This window comes from Pezoporus wallicus, unplaced genomic scaffold, assembly GCF_028554395.1.
Source record: "Pezoporus wallicus isolate ANWC-B61680 ecotype Strahan unplaced genomic scaffold, APGP_CSIRO_Pwel_v1 contig_3568, whole genome shotgun sequence".
Classification (NCBI taxonomy): Eukaryota; Metazoa; Chordata; class Aves; order Psittaciformes; family Psittacidae; genus Pezoporus; species Pezoporus wallicus.
Window position 1 is genome coordinate 2,232,100 of NW_026637826.1, and position 19,190 is coordinate 2,251,289.

Below are 19,190 nucleotides of genomic sequence, written 5' to 3' on the forward strand. Positions count from 1 at the left end.
TTCTCTAGAGGGCACTCCATCAGTACTCTTTTCACTGAAAAGCAACATTTTTCTTCATTTGGGCTACTGGAAACTGTTTTAATGTGAACCACAACTCTAACTATTAACCACTAAGTAGGGGGGTGTGGATCAATTATACAGTGCTTCTTCAGAGAGCCAGTGCTATTGACTTCAGCCTAACAACCAATTTAGCTTCCAACTATCCTGCCAGCATTTATTTTCTCCTCTTGAAGTCCCTATCCACACTACTCCTCAGCACAGTACCTGCTGCAGTAAAGCGGTGTCAGAAATCATTACATTTGCTTTGTTTATTACATTGCACAAAATGGTGAAAATGAGCAGTTTCAGCTATTTTGCAAAGATTCCACACAATTCTCTCCAAGTCCCAGAGCCAGACACAGACACTCAGGCTTCCATTCATATGCTAAAAACATAACTCACATATAAATCAAAGTGTAGGAAGTGTGACAAAACTTTTGGAGCAGTAACAGGGAACTTGACTAGCAGAGTTTGCAGGTAGACCTCTAATTCCTTTTGTCTTTTCTCCACCAGGCTTTTGGAATTTTTTCCAATAATCTTCTTAGGAGGTAACAGATTTTTATCTATTTTCTTTTCTGAAACAAGCTGAAAGACAAAGACCAGAGTTACAACCCAACTCACTACATGAACTTGTACAAAAGATGCAACAGAACACATTAAGAGCATGTTGCCTGATCCTGGTAAGATCCAAAAATAAAATTACTTTAGTAAATTCGGCTTTCCCTCATTTTCCCCTGCTTCTTTATTAAATCAGTACTGGTTAGCAACTACCCCATCATACTAACAACAGTTTTACCATCCACCATACCCAGAAAAGAGGTTTTGCGCCAATCAAGCATTTGGTTACCAGATCAGCTGATCATAAACACTTCTCTTGGGAAGTTTAATTACTCTAGCCTGCACTCCACTCTGATAGAAGGTTCTGCCCAAGGTCACCCTTCCCCAGTTGTAGAGGGGAGTGTAACAGGCTGAAATAATATTGTTCATACAACAAAGGATTTAGTCTGCAGTTCAGATGGCATCTGGCAGATATTCTCATTCTTTATTTAGGAAAGAATTCTTCCCCTACAACAGAACCATATAAACTGTACAATACCAAGGGCACAGTATTAGTATTCTTACCTTTTCATGCAGGTCATGAAAGTCACTGTAACGATGTTTGACTGTCCACTGATGACTGCCAACACTGACCTGAATAATGTATACCTGAAAGGAAGAAATTTAAGTAAAGGGACAGCAAAGCAACTTGTCTTAAAGAGAAGCTCACTGTGAGGCATGCTGGTTATTGTAGCACTGTAAGGTGATTCTACATTCTGAAAGTATCTGAAGTATCGCAGTTAACTAAAATCTAATCCAAACACTAAGGTGACTTTGCTAATGTAAGATGATGCATTTCATTCACAAGACTGCCTCCTCCCGCCCCCCCCCCAATACAGATAGCAATGTAAAGCAACAGCTTTCATTTTTGCAGCCCGAAGGTTAATAACCAAGATCTCTAAGCTACTTCCTGTTTTGAAGATTCCTGCTACTTAAGTTGGTATTCAAAGCTATTCACAACAAGCTTGCAACAACAGCATCCCTCCTTCAATTTACCAAGTTCCACAACAGGCAGAGGAACTTGGCAAGCATCCTGCTGTCACTTCACAGTTAAGCAGAAATCTGCTTCCCTTAACTTACCCTTGTGAAATAGCCAAATCCTTTGGTGGGCTGCATTATTTTATTCCTTTTAGGGTAAAACACACAAGACAGCTTTCTGAGAGTTACAGCTATGCCCAAAGAATCGTTACAATTATCTACAGTAATCCAACATGTCTTTACAAAAGCTAAGTATTTTTAGACATGCATATACCCAGCAATTCAAGATTTTCATTGTAGCTGACTTTCCAGATTGAACAGTACCAGTTCTGCAGGAAGCTCACAATGTACCTTTGGATATGCCAGAAGCAAGCTATCCCAAAGAAATTTAACAGAAAAAAAAAAGCAAGCTCAGCAAAACCAGTTCTACAAGTACTTGAACAAATTAGACTACTACCCCATCCAACTATATTCCTTGGGGAAAACACCAACTCGTAATCAAATCCTAAAAGCATTTGTAGCTGAGAACCACAGATCACACAGACCTGACTCACAGCTGCCATGAGAATGCTGCGCATCCAGGTGCTAAACACACTTGAAGAAAAAAAGGCATCAACAGTCTCAATTTGTTACTGAAGAGGCCAGTTTTTACTGGCCTTTTACTCTGTTCTATTAGTACAGAGCAGCACACTACCAAACATTAAACAGAATACCACCTGCATTTTAAGATGTGAACTCTCCCATACCAATTGTATTTTTACAAGCATCTGACACTGGCTTCCTCAACAAAACTCAAGTCCTACTGAGAAGTGAACCGAGATGTCTGACTAGTGCACACAGCAAGTGACACGTCAGTGTTCAGATGAGCACTGGAAACACACATGAATGCCTACAGAATTACAGTCTCAATTAAGTAAGGCCTGTGTCTGCATTCCCATAATGCTGTGTTGGGAAACAGCAAATCAGGATTATTCACCAAGCCGGTGACAAACTAGAACAGGAATAACCTGAGCATTCAAAAGTAACCCTAAGGAAAGCAAGGAGATACTCAAAGAAACCAGAAGATTAAAGTCAGAACTGGAGTATTACTACATTTAGAAGCCATAATAAAAAGGCTTTGTTTTTAAAGCTGACTGTGCTAAATTATGGTAGATCAAGCAGTACAGCTAAATGAGTACAGACGGAGTATGCAACGCATAAAACCTCAGATTAGACATTGAAAACACAGTAAACTTCACAGCCCGCAACTGACAGCTCACAAGAGGAGGAAGGAGTGCTCCTCCTCTCTGTGTACAATGAATTTATAATAAAGGTTTCTTATCCTTTTGCTGAAATGGCAAGCACTGACCACTTCTAGAAACATAGCACTGAGCCAAATGGACACTTAACTATCTGTTAAAGTGAGTGTTTACATGCACTGACACAATTCCTCCAATTAAGTCTTTAAGAAGCCATAGCATTCCTCATGTAGAACACAGCCAGAGCTGGCAGCACATATTCATCACTCAAACAGCATCAGTATGCAGAATGACAGCAACTGATTTCACATCAATCCACAAGCTGCCATTATCTTAAAGAACAAATGCAAAGGCAATATGCTTACGTGCTCCAAAGCCTTGCTGTGATACAGAAATAAATAAAAAAGCTCCCTTAAGTTTCTAAAAAAGACATATCTAAATTCACCTTCAATTAATTTCAAATGCACTAATACGACAAGGCTGCCAGTTTAGGTCAAGCTTCTTCAAGGACTGCCTACCTGTCAAGCCAACTGCTAGAAGGCATAAGTAGATGGATGATGAAATTCTCTCACACTTCACTGTCTCCCAGACAAATATACCATGTGAAGCCTCCACCCATATTTGTGACATAAACTGCATTTCTATTAAGCCGATACAAAAGTATTTACATTCACAGCATTTCCTCCTCCCCATGTCTCCATCAAACTTTTCTGTGCAATAAATTTTGTACATCTTTCAATTAATGCATTGTTTGGGCTAAGTTCTACTTAGTAAAGTGTTTAGTGTAGCTGCAGTGATGTGTATTGTCAGTATTTTATACAAACTTGGCAGTCGTCACACCACCAAACAGCATGTTTTCATTTCCCTAGGATTTAAAGGGGAAATATTTACTATTTCTTTTTAAGATGCACACATTACAAAAACTTGTCCATTTCACTTTCTATGGACAGCTTGAATTTTACAGCATCCCTCATCCAACCTCACACGCTTCAGTACTGTAAAGAAAAAGACACTTAACAGATGACAGACATTGCTGCCCACAGGAAGCCTGGGACACAGGTGTGACTGCAGCCAGTACATCTCAAATTCCAGAGCACTGATGCAAGTACATCTCCTTCTCTCTGCTTCATCAAGTAGTCAGACGCTTTACACCCATTAAAGGAAGCCACAGTATTTTCTATATATATCAAAGCTAGTAATTACACTAAAAACAGCTGCAAAAGACAGGAAAAGCAGGAAGGCAATTCTAGGGCAAACAAATGCATAGTAGTAAACAAAGGAAGCACTGGCAGCCTCGAGGCCTTCTGCAACCAGCCAGTTTTCAGTCAGCATCCAGCTGACATGCAGGAGAAATACCTAGTAAAAGTGCTCATAGTTTTCTAGCCCAACAGAAAAAAGCATCAGTAAGTGCAGTATTTTTTCCTGCTGGATTTAGCCATACCTTACCTCTAGTAACTCCTCTAGTTACACACTAGTAACTCCAACAAGAATCACTTTTTTTAAAGCACCTTCAAAATGACACACAACTGTGGGTCTCCCTGATGTATTTTATAGGATTTAATCTCACAACTGCAAAATGGATGTCACTGAAATAAATCTCGATTCTATTGAGACTGAGCTCTCAAATACAGAGTACAGTGGGAAGTACACATGCCAAGAGGAAAAATTACTCAAAACCAAGGACCACTGCCACCTTGATTACATGTTTAACAGATAAACATGTAGCTTGCCACAGCTGTATTTCCTTTCTCACATCCACCAGATTTGCCTGACTTTTACATCATCTAATTTCTTCACTTCTGCCCTAGTACAGGTCTTTATCACGTACTTAAGTGTCACTAATCTAATTTTGAAACACCAATGCTAATTTTTGTAGAACATTTCACCTTGTGAATAATTTTATACAACTTCTGCTTTCACATAAAGATTTATTGCTACATTTCTAATGGCTTGGGTCTATTTCATACAGACTGGCTGCAGGCTTGAAGTCCTGCCAAGAGCTTGAGGAGGCTTACACACAGGTAAGCTTAATGCCACAACTCCTTCAAAAATGCAGCAAGAGAATCAACGTAGGACCAAATACTGACAAATGTTGCCTTTCAAACACCCTACTTTTAAAGCTCCCAAGGAAAAATGGCATTAAAATAACATGGCATCTTCAGAACTTCATTTAAAAAAAAAAAAGAAATCTGGCTTTGAAAAAATAAGCTTCCTTGGGTTTAGCTTCAGCAGCTTAATATGCTATTCCCAACTACCAGCTGATCTGCTGAACACTACCTGGAGCACAGTTATACACCTGAACTTACAGCTCAATCTAGCACATTAATGGTAGCGGCCACATAAAGGTTGGCTGAACCACACCACTAGTTTGCAGGCTGAAGCAGCACAGTAGCTACCATTTCACCTCTTGTGTCCATAACCACCTGTGGCTTAAGGGGGCACATAACATTTTAATGTTCTCAACTAAATTCACTTGAATTTCTCATTTACTGGTATCGCAAAACTCTCAACACCAACATGACCACTGCCCAGTCTTGGTTCACACCTGAAATTAAAGATTCCAGCCACCATGCTCATTACATTCTTGTCCATAAACACAGCTACTCACCACCTGACAGTGATTCCCACACAGTGATGTTTCAAGGGTCATTAACTGGAAAGGCATTAAACCCTTCATGTACTACAGCTGTGCACATGCTCTGTCCTGCAAAAAAACTTAGAAATCACTCCCCTGTTGCTCTGTTTTCTGTGAGTACCTTTCCAGAGTCAGGAACCTGAAGTATTACTTGTAACTATTACGCAGCTATACAAATACTGCCCTTCTAAACCACCACTCCCTTTTCTTTTAGTTTCCTACAACAGAAAGAAACCTGGTGTCATTACACGCATTCTATATAATCATTCAAATCACACTAAAGGAGAAGAAAACATTTTTAGTTATATAACTAAAGGGTGGTGTGCTCAAGATGTTTTCTGGCTGCAGTTATACTGAGGTTTGTTTGATGATGAGCTTCTTCCTGAAAAACAGACCAATTAACTCTTGGTAGAATGCAACCAGTTGAAAAACAAGTTATACATCAAACATTTAATTCCTTCCCCAAAACAAACACACTGCTGACAATCTTTCCTCTTTCCACAGGGTATGACAAAAAGCTATCTGTCCCAAATAATCTGATTTCCTCTGAAAATATCATTATCTTTTCAAGAAGAATTTTTACTGTATTTTCACCTGAAGAAAAAATTTCCTACTATATTTGGTCCAGCTTTAAAAGCCGTGTTTACTCCATGACAATTCTGTCATAATCAGATGCACACACACATTTAGACACGCATATGTAGTATTTATGAGCAAGACCACGACATCCGCAAACCCGTGCAGCACACGGGTCCCTGCACAGGGGCAGAAACCACTCACAAACTTCTGCCAAATTATTCTCGCTCCGGCTTTACCGCGGGCACAAAGCCGGGACCCGCTGCCTGCCTTCCCCGGCGCAGGGCTGGAGACGGCGGCACCAAGCAGGCAGCACCAAGCCCGGCCTCGCCCGCTCCCCCGGTACCTCGCCGGCTGCCTGAGGCGGCGGCGACGACGCGGGTCCGCTCCCGCACACCGCACCGCTCGCCGCCACCCACATCCCCTCCCCGGCACGTCCCTCACGGCCTCGCCACTCGCCCCCGCGAGGACCCCCTCCAGCCCCGCACCGTGTAGGTCTCCACCAGCTCAGAACCCAGGACTCGGGCCTCCCGCGGGGGCTCCTCGCCGTCCTCGCCCCCTGCCGCCGCTTCCATGACGCCGCGAAAGCCGCAGTGGGCCGGCCTGGGCCGCGCTCACACCATCACCGCGCCCCGCCGCCGCCGCCCGCACTGCCGCCCAGCTCGGGCCGCTGTCCTTCAGCCGCCATCTTGGTTTCACCACCCCCTCAGGGCGCGGCTCGCCCCGCCCTCTGCCTCTTTATTGGCAGAAACAAGCGGCGGGAGGGGCGGGGCTCGTCGTTGGGGGCGGGGTTTGTTGCTGGGGGCGGGGCTTGTCGCCTGGAGAGGCGGGGCTTCGGGTGCCGGGGCGGGGGTGTTCTCGCGTAACGTCACGCGCGTCGGTGCTGCGCCCTGCGGCATGGCGTCCGGCGGCGTGCGGGACGGGGCGGGTACGGGCAGTGATGTGATGGGCAGTGCAGTGCTGTGTTGTACAGTGCACTGCAGTGCAGTGCTGTGTTGTGCTGTGCAGTGTTGTACAGTGCAGTGCAGTGCTGTGTTGTACAGTGCAGTGCTGTGCTGTGTTGTACAGTGCAGTGCTGTGCAGTGCAGCGCTGTGTTGTACAGCGCTGTGCAGTACTGTCCTCTGTTGTACAGTGCTGTGCCGTGCAGTGCTGTGCAGTACTGTACTCTGTTGTACAGTGCTGTGCCGTGCAGTGCTGTGCAGTACTGTCCTCTGTTGTACAGTGCTGTGCAGTACTGTACTCTGTTGTACAGTGCTGTGCCGTGCAGTGCTGTGCAGTACTGTCCTCTGTTGTACAGTGCTGTGCCGTGCAGTGCTGTGCAGTACTGTCCTCTGTTGTACAGTGCTGTGCAGTACTGTACTCTGTTGTACAGTGCTGTGCCGTGCAGTGCTGTGCAGTACTGTCCTCTGTTGTACAGTGCTGTGCCGTGCAGTGCTGTGCAGTACTGTCCTCTGTTGTACAGTGCTGTGCCGTGCAGTGCTGCACCGGGCTGCACACTGCAGTACAGGCAGTCACAGGCATTCAGGTTCAGGCCTTCAGGCATTGCTGTTACCTTGCTGAACACACCTGTGGGGATCTGACGTCCGTCTTGCCACTTTGCTCCCCAGAACTGTGTCTTCTGTGCGGGTCCCTCGACCTTACTTTGTTTTATGGCAAAACCGGCCGTCAGAAGGATTTGGATTGTCTCCTTCCCCTTCTCAAAATCTGCAGCTGCTGTACGGCCCCACATGATGGTGTCGTGAATGGTTGAACTAATGGGGGCAAAGCCAGTCCCTCTCTGCCTGGTGCCTCTTCAAAAACAGGGCTGAGGAGCTGGGGTTGGGGTGGCCCAGCTCATAGCTGAGGAAAGGGCCCTGCCCTGCTGGAGGGTCTGTGGGGCCATGGCTGGTCCCTGCCGCAGCGATGGGCCCCAGCCCCAAGTGGCACCCCAAATGGTGCAAGGCTGCAGCAGCTGCCTCCTCACAGGGTGGCAGCAAGGGTGGTTGGTTGGTGCTGGAGTCAAGAGCCCCTTCAAACATGGAAGGAGACAAAAGTGGCTCCTTTCACCCCTGTCTCTCAAGGGCATTTTAGGTGGGAGAGAAGTGTTCAAGGCCAGGTTGGACAGGGCTTGGACCAAGCTGGTCTACTGGAAGGTGTCCTTGCCCGTGGCAGGGGGTTGGAACTGTGTGAGCTTAAGAGTGAACCCCGGGTGTTTTGGGGGGTGACTTCACTGACATTATGAACTTCGCTTATCTCAGTGCACTCTGTTTCAAATCTGTGCACCCTGAAGGGATCCTGCCCAGAACTTGTGGAGGATCTTAAAGGATGCTAAGCACATCCTCTTCAGCCTTCTCAGTGTGAAGCCAAGCTGCCCTGAGGGGCAGTCACAGGAGGTTTGGGTGAAAAAGCACCCTCCCACAAAGCAGAGGTGATCACACTCTGTCCTTCCTTTGGGCATGCAATTAGCTCCAGTGTAGTGTCATTAATAATAACAGTAAATGAAGTGCCAAACGCCTTGGGTGCGTGTGTGGCTTTCAAAGGCATTGGACGGAAAGTATTTCCTGGGGAGACAGGAGCTGTGGTGCAGAGGCAGTAATGCTACAGCAGGAAATGCTGGCAGCTGGCAGCTGTAGCGGGGACCAGGAGGCAGATAAATAAACACACCTCTGCAGATGGAGCTGGAAAAGAGCACTCGGGTTTTATTTTGACTGCAAACCACCTTCCTTTGGCCAGGACTCAGCCGGAGGACGATGTGTGTGAGGAGAAAACACGCATGGTAAAGGCAGCCCAAGAGGGATTCCCAAGCACTGTTCCAGCATCAGCCGCTGAGCTCAGCCTCCTGACGAGGTAATAAGTGCTTTCAGAGAGCAACTTTAATTAAGCTCCCTCTGAATGGCCCATCTCCTTAATTAAAGAACAATCTGCAGCACTCTTGGTCCGTACTCTTCGCAAAGCAGTCGATGCCGGCAGGCACCGGGGTGGCTCGTGGTGTGACAGCCCTGCCCTGGCTCCCAGGGAAGCTGCATCAACAGGAGCAATGCAGCTGGGGAAATGAGCAAATGGGCTCATTCAACGGAAGTCCTCCAAGGAGGATTTAGGTAGCAGTAAATCGCAGGGCTTCACTGCCAGTGGGTCTGGCCCTGCTTGCAGCCAGGTTCCCTGCACAGGGAAGGGGGAGCTGGAGCACTTTGCTGCTGTTTGGAGCCGTAACAGACTGCCCAAGGAGAGCCCTGCAAAAAAAACCCCTGACCTCGAATAAAGTTGCAACTTAGTTGTGCTTCTGCATTTTGTTTCCTTATATTTGACCTCAAGGATGCCGCTTCTTGTTTTGCAATGGGTTACAGCTGCTTGGAAAGGAAAACCTGAACTGAGGTTTTGGGGAAAAAGTGCAGGAAACCCTTCCTTCCGCTTGTCTTGGTACCTTGGATTGACTGACAGGTCCACAGCATGATGGGGTGCAGCTGAAGCCTGAGCTAATGTGCCATACCTACCTGCAGTGACAGTCAGTGTGCTGCCGAGCCGGCCACACACCCGTATTAAGGGCACTGGTGCTGGCAGCCCTCCTTAGGCTATAGACAGCCATGCTCCAGCTCTGCTGTGGGTCTGGTGCAGGGAGGAGAGAAGCAACAGCAGGGATGGTTTCCCCAGGACACCCCATACCCACCACAGCAGCCGCAGCCTTCCCCTATGTCTGCACAAGAGGCTCTGGGGTTCTCTACAAAACTCCAATTTCCAATTCTTTTGTAAGCAAACCGCTTCAGAGAGCCAGGGGATGCTGGAAGCTTTGGCTCCAAGCAGCAAGCAGGGATGCAGGGGCTGGCATGATGCCCCTCACATGCACCATGCCAGATGGATTTCATCCTTCCCCTCTAGGCATACCTGTGTTTTGTAAGTGTCTCTTTGCACTGGGTGTGTGCAGAAGTGCCCATTTCCCGTGTCCGTGTGCATGGTGGCAGTGGCCCAGATTTCCCATCTCTAAGCCAACAAAAGCCTTTCTTCCACGTCCCGACTTGGATTTCATCCCCGGTGCTCCTGGAGCATGGCTGCGCTCCTTTGAAGGCAATGTTAGAGGTCCTGCTCCCACCATGCATCACCCTAGATATATTCTGGTGCATCCCAGGGGCTGTTTTCAGGGGGATGACTCAGAGCTGTTGCCACCCAGGATGGAAGGACAGGGCCAGGCACCATTCCTCACCCTCTGCCTGGAGCCAGCACCTGCCACAGGGGATCCCAAGGTGGGGGGAAGCAGCCTTGGGGTTGGGTTTGCTTCGGGGCAGCACTTCACTGAGAAGACCTCCATGGGGGTGCTCAAGAAGGTTTGGGTAATGGCTCAGTACTGGGAGACAGCAGGTTCCCCATCCCAGCCTGTTCCCTCACTTAAGGGCAGGCTCTGATGCCCTTAACAAAATAACAGCTTCTGTTTGCAGCTTTCTGATGTTCAAGGCAACCAAAGTACTAATACACTCCAATTCTGAAGACTAACGTGCTTCCGAAAGTAATTCCTTTAGGGAACATTTACCAGCATCATGATGAGAAGAGGCAGAGCCCTGCTGAAGCCTGGGTAAATCAGTGGGCACCCACAGGCTCTATAGCGAATTATTCTTCCAGGATGGCAAAACCTGGGGGGCTGCGGTGTGGGGACATGGTTCTGTGCTCACCTGCACCCTCACTCCATGCTGATGCCACCCGGGTCACTGGTTAGCAGCACTTTGGCTAGGTGTTACATAGGGACAGCAGGCTTTTCATGCAACACGAGTTCTAGTAAAGGGTGAAGGGATTTTTAGAGGAGAGGAAACCTGACAGCTGCATTCACAGGATTTTCTGGTTTGCTGAAGAAGATGGGACTTTGTCACCCTGAGACGCCAGAGCCATCCGGAGCTCCTTTGGACACAAGAGGGAGTCCTGAATCACCTAAAGAGCGGTTTTGCTTTGGTTGCTGTGGATTAAAAGGGTTTTCCCTGTACTGAGAGAGCACTGCTCGTTGTTTGAAGGCCTTTGGTATGTTTTGCTCTCCACAATGGTGGCATAAATTCACGCTAAATCCGTGAACGTGGATTCTCCCCCTTCGCAGTGGGGACAGGTCAGCTCGCTGCTTTGGGTGCAGGTCCTGGTTTCCTATCGGATTGGGAATGCTCTCTGAAATGAAGCACAGCTGATAGCCATCCTCATCCTCCTACCCCGCATCTTGCAGCCCCAGTTAAAAGCAGAAAATGGAGGCAAAGCTCCATCTGCCCCCACACTTCTCCCCATGGCAGCAGGGACTGCACATCCTCCCTGTCCGCAGCACCCACACGCACACGGCATCAGCTCCTCTGGGGACGCTGGCACTGGCTGCATGGCCCCCCTGGGTTTGGAGACAGCCGTCGGAGGGGACAGGGAGCCCCCGACACCCCCTGCGTCACTGCTCCGGAGCAGCAGTGTCCCAGCAGTGTGCTGCTGGACAGGGCTATTTTGGGAGGCATGGCTTTCCCGTGTTACCCACTTTAATTAAGCACGGTGTAATCCTTCTAACGCAGGTTCTGAAGGAGGAAGACGCAGGAGGTGGAGGTGCCGTGGCGGCATGCTTGCAGTCAGGACAATATACCATATACCATAACGTATCAGGCAGGGTCCTGCCCAACCCCTGCTGAAACCGCTCGCTTGTTCCCGCATCAGTCACGAGGAAGCCTCCAGCTGCCCCGCAGTGGGACCGGGGCTGGCCCCGGACATGCCAGCCCTGGGCTCGGCAGTGTCCCCATCCCAAGGCACGCAGGCGAGGCATTCCTGTGGGGAGGAGGATGGGATGGGGATTGGTGTGTGTGGGGCTGCCGGTGGGCTGGCCACATCCCCCGGGGCGGGCAGACCCCTATATCAGCCAGGCTCGCAGGGGCAGAGCCGGCACTGCGCGATCCTGACATTCCCCAGCCCCTTGCCCACCCTCTCCAGCCATGGATGACATTTATAAGGCAGCGGTAAGTACCTCCCTCTGGGATGTGATTCGGGGGGGGGGGAAGCTTTAAAGGGGTTTCAGGAATTTTGTAGTAGATCCCCTCAAACTGTGATGGAGTCCATTCAATGGAGAAAAGCAAATGAGAAATACTTTATGGGTGGCAGCTCTTAACCAACATCGTTATCCAGGGCTCAGGCTTTTCCCACTGGTGGCTCTGAAGGTTTCACGCTCCTCTTGCACGCGTGAAAGTCTCAACTGCGCTGCAAGGTTATTGACAATTACTCCCCTGGCTCCTCACTGCGGGAAGGGAGATGGCCTGCAGGCGAAGTTAGAAACCCCAACAAAACCTTGACGGTGTAAAAGGTGGCTGCTGGTTTTAGCCTGCACAAAGCAAAGCAGTGCTTCCCATGAAAGGGGAGTATTTATCTGCTTTAAACCTCACCCTCCTCTTTCTAGTGCTTTATAATTCTGCCATTGCTACGTTTCCCCCTTCCTTGGCTGAGTATTTAAAGACCCCTTTGGCTTTTTGAAGTTATTTCCAAATATCCTCCTCTTATTTGCTGGTGCTGCTGCTATCTGCCCTGCAGAAACCCAGAATGTGAGCTATGCTCCCAGGGAACGCAGAGCATCCTGATGGCTATTTTAACTCACACAGCTGCATGCTGCACTCGCTGTGTAAACCCAAACTATTTGATCTGTAATAAGAACACTGCATTGTTTCGTAATGTAGACAGACAGTGATACAGGCGTGGAATAAGGATGAAAATAGATTGTGGATTGCGGGGATTGCTACTGTGCCCCTTCCATAACTGCAGTTTAAAAAAGAGCTTTTGGGCAACTTTTTCTTCTTTTAATATATAGTTGGTAAGGTTTGATTTTATCCGGGGCTCAAAAGATATGTCATACAAGTCCTCCTTGAATTCAACGGCTTTTAGAGGGAAGATAGTGCTTGACACACTGCTGAAGGAAAAACCCACAATGCTCACACCTCTTCTGTCTTTTGGTCAGCACTGAACCTCGTGCAGTAGAACCCCTCTAGTGATCCTGATAGCGTGAAAAGGCTCAGGAAAGGCTGACCAGTAAAACAGTCTCCATACCAACACCTCCAAAAGGGAGAAAAATGTGGATTTGCTTTGATTTTACAGGTCACATCGCTGTAATTAAGCTTTGCAACTAAATGTATTCTCTGAGGCTCAAGGCACAGGTCCTCTCATTGCTTAGGGACCTCATGCCTGTAATTAGGGAGAAAGGCTGAAGTGCTCTGCCAGCTGGTGATGGCCACAGAGTCTCGCAGCCTGAGTGCAGAGCCCCATAAAGAGAGTTCCCTACATGCGAGCTCCAGCCTCTCCCCACAAGTTTGCCCCACATGTGAAGGTCATCCCTACCCGAAGCCTGTGGGCTTTAGTGGAGCTGGACAACAGAGGAATTTAGCTGAGAAGTAACTGCAGCAAGAGACAACCACCCTAAGTTGCTACCCCAGATACCAAAACCTTACCCCAATCACAGGGAAATGGGCCACACAAGATACCCGATGGGCTTCCATGAGGATTTTGTTGCTGATTTAAAGGTGGGGGCACACTGATAAACATGAGCCTTGAATCCTGGGCATTAACTGCCAGCACCTTTACAGAGGCAAAACAAGATCAAGGCAGGCACAGGTGAGACAAGCAGCTTTTTAATGGATGCATTCCCCAAAACATTCAAGAACTTAAATTTGCATCTGACTTCCAACTGGAACATGGGATGGAGAAGGGAGCTGATAAAAGCAAAATACAGCAGATCTGGTGTTACCATGGCTGCTGCAGTGCTGTGAGCTTAGTGCTTTGCCTTCCCATGCCGCAGCCAGAGAAACCTGTCCCTGCAGTGGGGACAGAAAAGGGGAATAAAGGTGCAAAGGGTACCTGTGTCCAGAACAGGGGTACTAGGAACAGCTCAAGAGACATCTCTCTAACCAAAGTGTCATGCTATGGTTATAACGTATTTAATTTACATATAGCATAGCTACACATCTATCACTTGAGCAGTCCAGGAAGCTTCAAATGTGAGTATTTCTTCATTTGCTGCATGCTAAGGGCATATATTAATATTGTATTTATGCCCAATCCCCTACGTGCAGCCAGAGAACCCAATGGATTTTCATCTTGCCCACTCATGCCTAGATAAGGGTGTGCAAACACAAAGCTATTCTGGGAACATTTTTAGGCTCTGTTAAGCAGCACTAAGAACAGTGCTAGGGACAAGTGTCCAGATAAAGGGCTGCAAGGATAAATACCAAAGCCTGGGAACAATCAGGGAGCTCATCTTTATCTCCAGCACCTCTCGCACCCAGGCTTATAAATAGCGAATGCACCAAGTGAATCGTGCTACCCGAGCAGCAGGACAGCGGCCGAGGGCTCTGCCCAAACCATAGCTGTGAAGGGGCAGCAGCGACCTGCCTGCCTTGAGCAGCACCAGGGCCACAGTGGGCTTGGGCTCCCTCCTGCAGTATCAATCCCAACACCATCTTTAGTGCCTTCGGACTTGAAAGTCTTCACCTTGTGTGTGGGGAGTGGGTAAAGCTCTCTGCCTACTTCCCGCAGGCTCTGTCCCACTGAGGAAAAGCACTTTTCCTGCTCTTGCTGCAAGTGGGGAGGACTTCCAGATGGCTTTTGTAAAACTGTCGTTCTCTGGGGCAGAAGCATCAGCCTTCCCTTAAAGACATGGTGCCACAAGTTCGGGTTGTGGGGTTGAGGGATGGGCGATGTGGACTGCCTGCTCAGGGGCGACAGGAAGGAGACATCAGCCAGAGACAGAAATGCACTTAAAGAGACGTGACACAGAGCTGATGGATTCCTCTCATTGGTTATTGTAATTCATTAATGCTAACTAATAAGCTGCCATTGAGTGCCTGCACAGAATGATGTAGGGCCTGGTTTGGGAACAATCTGCCAGCCTGTTTCAGCTAATGCTCCACGGGCCATTTCTGCAGGGAGATACCCAAAACACGCTAAAGAGAGCGGAAGCTCCCTTCAGAGGCAGAAACCTTTGTCATAAACACCGACTTGGACAGAAATAGACCAGCTCTTGGTGCTCTGACAGTGCAGGGAGTTTCCTGAACCCTGGGCTGAAAAACAGCCACCAGGGACGGTCTCGTCCACCTCTTCCTCCCTGGGGACCTCCCTCGCACATCCCACATCCGACCTGGCCTCAGCCCATACACAAGGAGCCCTCAGCAGTGCGGCCATCCCACTGTGAAGCCTGCCAGCCACAAGGAGTTATCCTCAAAAGGCTGACAAACACTTTGCACAAGCAGGGGAGACCCTCTGGGAAAAGGCTGCTTCTGCTGCCCATCGGCTGCTGCCGCTCTAGAGACATGATGCTCGCTTCAAAGCAATTGGGAGTAGTTTTGTTTAAGGGGAAGAATCTCTTAGACTGCAGGAAGTTGTGGTGTCCTATAACCCATGGCCCATGATGGTGACGGCTGCGAGGCTTCGCTGACAAGGCTGATGAACAGATAATGTCATTTTAACAACTAGTGATGCTGATGAAGAGAAATGACTGCGTCTCTTCTCCTTACAGGTTGAGCAGCTGACAGAAGAGCAAAAAAATGGTAGGTGTACCTTTAACCTGACACCACAGCCCAAGGATGAGCTCCCTGGCCAGCAGCCCAGCCTGCCCCAGCAATTACACCCCAGTGCTTTGGTCAGACTGGCCAAAGGAATTGCCATCCACCAGCATTTCAAGCAAGGCTGTTCCTGTGCTTGTGCCTGGGTGTCTGCACCATGCGATGGCCAGGCAGCGCTGGGGTGCACAGGCAGGGGAGGCTGTGCCTGGGGTGCCCTGCCACCCACCTGCAGGGTTAGGATGTGGAGCAAGACCCCCCAACTTCTCCTCTTACTTCTCTCCCCAGAGTTCAAGGCTGCCTTTGACATCTTCGTGCTGGGTGCAGAGGATGGTTGCATCAGCACCAAGGAGCTGGGCAAGGTGATGCGGATGCTGGGGCAGAACCCAACCCCTGAAGAGCTGCAGGAGATGATAGATGAGGTGGATGAGGATGGTGAGAGCCTTGGCTTTCTTCTCTTGGGGTGCTTTCCCTAGCACCATCCCCATGTCTGCAGGCATGGGGGGCATGGTGTGGGTCAGGAGGGCTCAGCACCTGGGCAGTACTGACAGGATCTATGCTCAGGACAGCTGCAGCCTGTGGGGAGCAACATCATGTGCTGCGATTCTGAAGGCCACTGAACACCCACCACACTTCAGCATGGTTCCTTTAGGAAATTTGCAGGCAAAGAGGAGCTATGAAAATCATTATTCCTGTAACGATCAGGCTGCTTGGACTGACCTGGGAGGTACTGTGAAATGGCACAGACCCATTTAAAAACAAACGTAGCAACTGCCATTTCAGAAACGCCACAGGATTCTGTCCTAGGGGAAGTCTTTCACTGCTTGATTGCACACACAAACCCCTGTCAATGCTGATTAAATCAGTCTGCTGGTGATCACACCCAACAAAATCCACTGTGTGCAAGCGGGGCAGCAATACCATGCTAAAAACGGGACAGTAAAAGCACAGTTAAAAATCAGTGACATAACTGGTTTCATTTCTTGCCTGAAAACAACGGTACCACACTGCATGAATACCTGCCTTCTGGAGCTGTTACTATTAACACCTGGATGAGATGGACAGGTACCTCCATAGCAGGAGTTTCCTTCCAGCAATGCTTTCAGTAGGCCTTTTGGCTCGTTTTGCCTTGGCAAAATGATTGCAAAAGGTAAAAATGCAGTGATGAAGTCAGTGCAGGGACTCATCCACTCCTGCATCCCGAAAGCTGCTTCTTGCTGCAGGGCTGCTCTCCGGAGTTTTGGTCCTTGGTTACTAAAGGGAAGCACAATCCCTCGCTTCGCCTTGCCTGTCCACCCACTGCAGCATGAGCTGACGGTGTTTATTCCGCCTACAGGCAGCGGCACTGTGGACTTCGATGAGTTCCTCGTTATGATGGTCCGGTGCATGAAAGATGACAGCAAAGGAAAAACTGAAGAGGAACTCTCAGACCTCTTCAGGATGTTTGATAAGTAAGAGCCATGAGCGCAGCGTGGCAGGGGTGTGGGAACAGTGCAGCTGTCCTGCACCCCCTCCCCAGGGTGCTGCTCTGCTCCTGAGCTCTCCTGTCCTCACGCAGAAATGCTGATGGCTACATTGACCTCGAGGAGCTGAAGATCATGCTGCAGGCAACGGGAGAGACCATCACTGAAGATGACATAGAAGAACTGATGAGAGATGGGGACAAAAACAACGATGGCAGGATTGACTATGATGGTATGACTCTTCCTTGCATGCAGTTGGGTCACAAGCCCTTGAGTGTTCCCCAGGCACCCCCCATGGTCTCGGGCATCTTCCTGGCCAGGCATGAGCCATGCAGGCAGCACACCTCACCACAGCCAGGGATGGGGGGGTTCTTAGGCTAGCAAAAGGGTAGCAAGGTCCTGGGGTTGCCATAACTATTCCCATGTTCCCAAACCTGCCTGCACTGAAGCAACGCTGCTTTCCACCAGGGACCTGCCCATCCCCTCCTGCCCCCTAACCACAAGCACTGTGGAGGGAGCCTCTCTTTGAAGGCAGTGCTGCTGGGAAGACCCCCAGACCATTTCTGGGCTGAGCTGGTGGTGGCCACATCTCACCCCGTGCGCTCACCTCTGGCATTTCGGTGGCTGCCTAGGGCCGTGCTGGGCCCCAGTGACATTTCCATCCGGAGTCACGAGGAGCCCTCGCCACGCTCAGAGGAGCGGTAGCCATCCCCCGCCGCCTCTCGCACATCGGGGAGATGGAAGAGGAGACAGGGCTGGGGAAACCTGCCAAGAGCGCGCCCGGCAGCCGCGAGGGAGCTTCGGTCCCCCTCACACCCGTGTCTCCGATGTCCTCCCTTGGCAGAGTTCCTGGAGTTTATGAAGGGAGTTGAATAAACCTGAGGCCAGATGGGCAGCCCGAATCTCCGGAACCCCTCCAGCTCTGCATCCCGCCTCCTTGGCGACGTCCCCTGGCTACCGGCATGAAGACTGAGCGCTGAGAAGGGTGGCCGCTGGGAAAATAAAGCGTGTTAACAGCGAGTGCCTCGGATGGTTGTTCCTTGGAGGCTTATGGAGCCTCCACCCCGGCTGCACGCTCACAGATCACGGGGCCTCACCGAGCCCTGCAGAGCAAGGGGACATCCATCCCAGGAGGCTGCCAGCCCGCTGGCAAAGCTGGGCCAACTGGGCCATGGGAGCTGTTGTGTTGCATCACCTCACCCCTGCCACGGTGAGCAGGCTCAGGATCCAGAACTGGTTCCTGCTGGTTTAACTGGAGCACCGGTGGCATTTGAGTGATGAAATGTGGATTAACAACCACTTAGCCCATCACTGAAATCCTCCCCGCGCTCCTGAGGGGACGCCCCTTCCTCCTCCCGCCGCCTTGCTTGCCACCCCGCGGGGCGTGCACAACGACACCCTGTTTTCTTTGGGAACACGAATAAAGGCCGTTCCTATGCCACACTGGGTGCACCCCTCCCATCCCACCCGGCAAACGGCAGCAGCCCCATGGCACTTCACGCTCCTCCGGCAGCCCCGGATGGGAGCCTCGCTGCAATAGCCAGAACACCCAATTTTCCCCCAGAAATCACGTTCATTTGGGCAGAAATGCCCCGAGTGCGGCACGACCCCACTTTGTGCCTCAGTCCTCAGGCACGGGGAGACAGCGGCGCTGCGGAGAGGAGGACAAGCCGTGCTATCGCCCAGTGCCCCGGGGCGCCATCCTTTCTCATCCCAAGGAGGCGCGGCATTCCGGCGGCATTAGCAGCTCTCCGCGCACACAGCTGCCTCCTCCCCTGGAGTCACAGCCCCAGCACAGCTCACACATTGCACTCGTGTTGCTAAAATCAATCGTTTACCCAAGCAAGATAAACATTGGCAGGGCAAGGCGCTAGACTGCCGCGGTGCAAGCCCCGGCGATGGGGCCACGCCAGTGCCCCCGTGCCGGCTGCTCTGTCCTGCTGCCCGTGGCAGAACACCGCGAGCAGCTGCACTTGAGAGAACCGCAGCGACCCCGAAGGCAAACATCTGGGAGACCTGCTCAAAGGGATCCCGCCGAGGGTGCCAAGCCCCCGGTGCCACAGCTCTGCTGGCTCAGCAGAACTGCAGGTGCACCAGAAGCCAAGGGACGCGGGGATGCGTTTGATCAAGCCACCTGCGACAGAAGCGCTCCCG

At 50.0% G+C, this 19,190-nt stretch overlaps 2 protein-coding genes across 6 annotated transcripts in view; one reads left to right on the forward strand and one right to left on the reverse strand.

Moving 5' to 3' along the window:
* The window catches only part of NISCH (nischarin), a 30,179-nt gene extending 23,484 nt beyond the window's left edge, over positions 1-6,695 (reverse strand). For all 5 annotated transcript variants that reach the window (XM_057407781.1, XM_057407780.1, XM_057407782.1 and 2 more), the window contains exons 1-3: positions 6,552-6,695; positions 1,162-1,245; positions 442-624 (exon numbers count right to left, since the gene is read on the reverse strand). In XM_057407781.1, coding sequence (XP_057263764.1) covers positions 442-624; positions 1,162-1,245; positions 6,552-6,638 — 354 coding nt within the window. In that variant the 5' untranslated portion in view covers positions 6,639-6,695. The remainder of the gene's footprint in view (positions 1-441; positions 625-1,161; positions 1,246-6,551) is intronic.
* Positions 6,696-11,864: 5,169 nt separating this feature from the next.
* Positions 11,865-18,038, forward strand: TNNC1 (troponin C1, slow skeletal and cardiac type). The gene is made up of 6 exons (XM_057407853.1): positions 11,865-11,994; positions 15,531-15,561; positions 15,862-16,008; positions 16,910-17,024; positions 17,132-17,268; positions 17,881-18,038. The coding sequence occupies exons 1-6, from the start codon at positions 11,971-11,973 to the stop codon at positions 17,910-17,912; spliced, it is 486 nt and encodes a 161-aa protein (XP_057263836.1). The 5' UTR covers positions 11,865-11,970; the 3' UTR covers positions 17,913-18,038.
* Positions 18,039-19,190: the final 1,152 nt, after the last annotated feature.

Bases quoted from the DNA above. Each gene is read 5' to 3' on its own strand.
- TNNC1 (XM_057407853.1), top strand. From the start codon at position 11,971: ATGGATGACATTTATAAGGCAGCG. The intron at 15,562-15,861 runs GTAGGTGTACCT...TTCTCTCCCCAG, and splicing joins GACAGAAGAGCAAAAAAATG to AGTTCAAGGCTGCCTTTGAC. The intron at 17,025-17,131 runs GTAAGAGCCATG...GTCCTCACGCAG, and splicing joins CTCTTCAGGATGTTTGATAA to AAATGCTGATGGCTACATTG.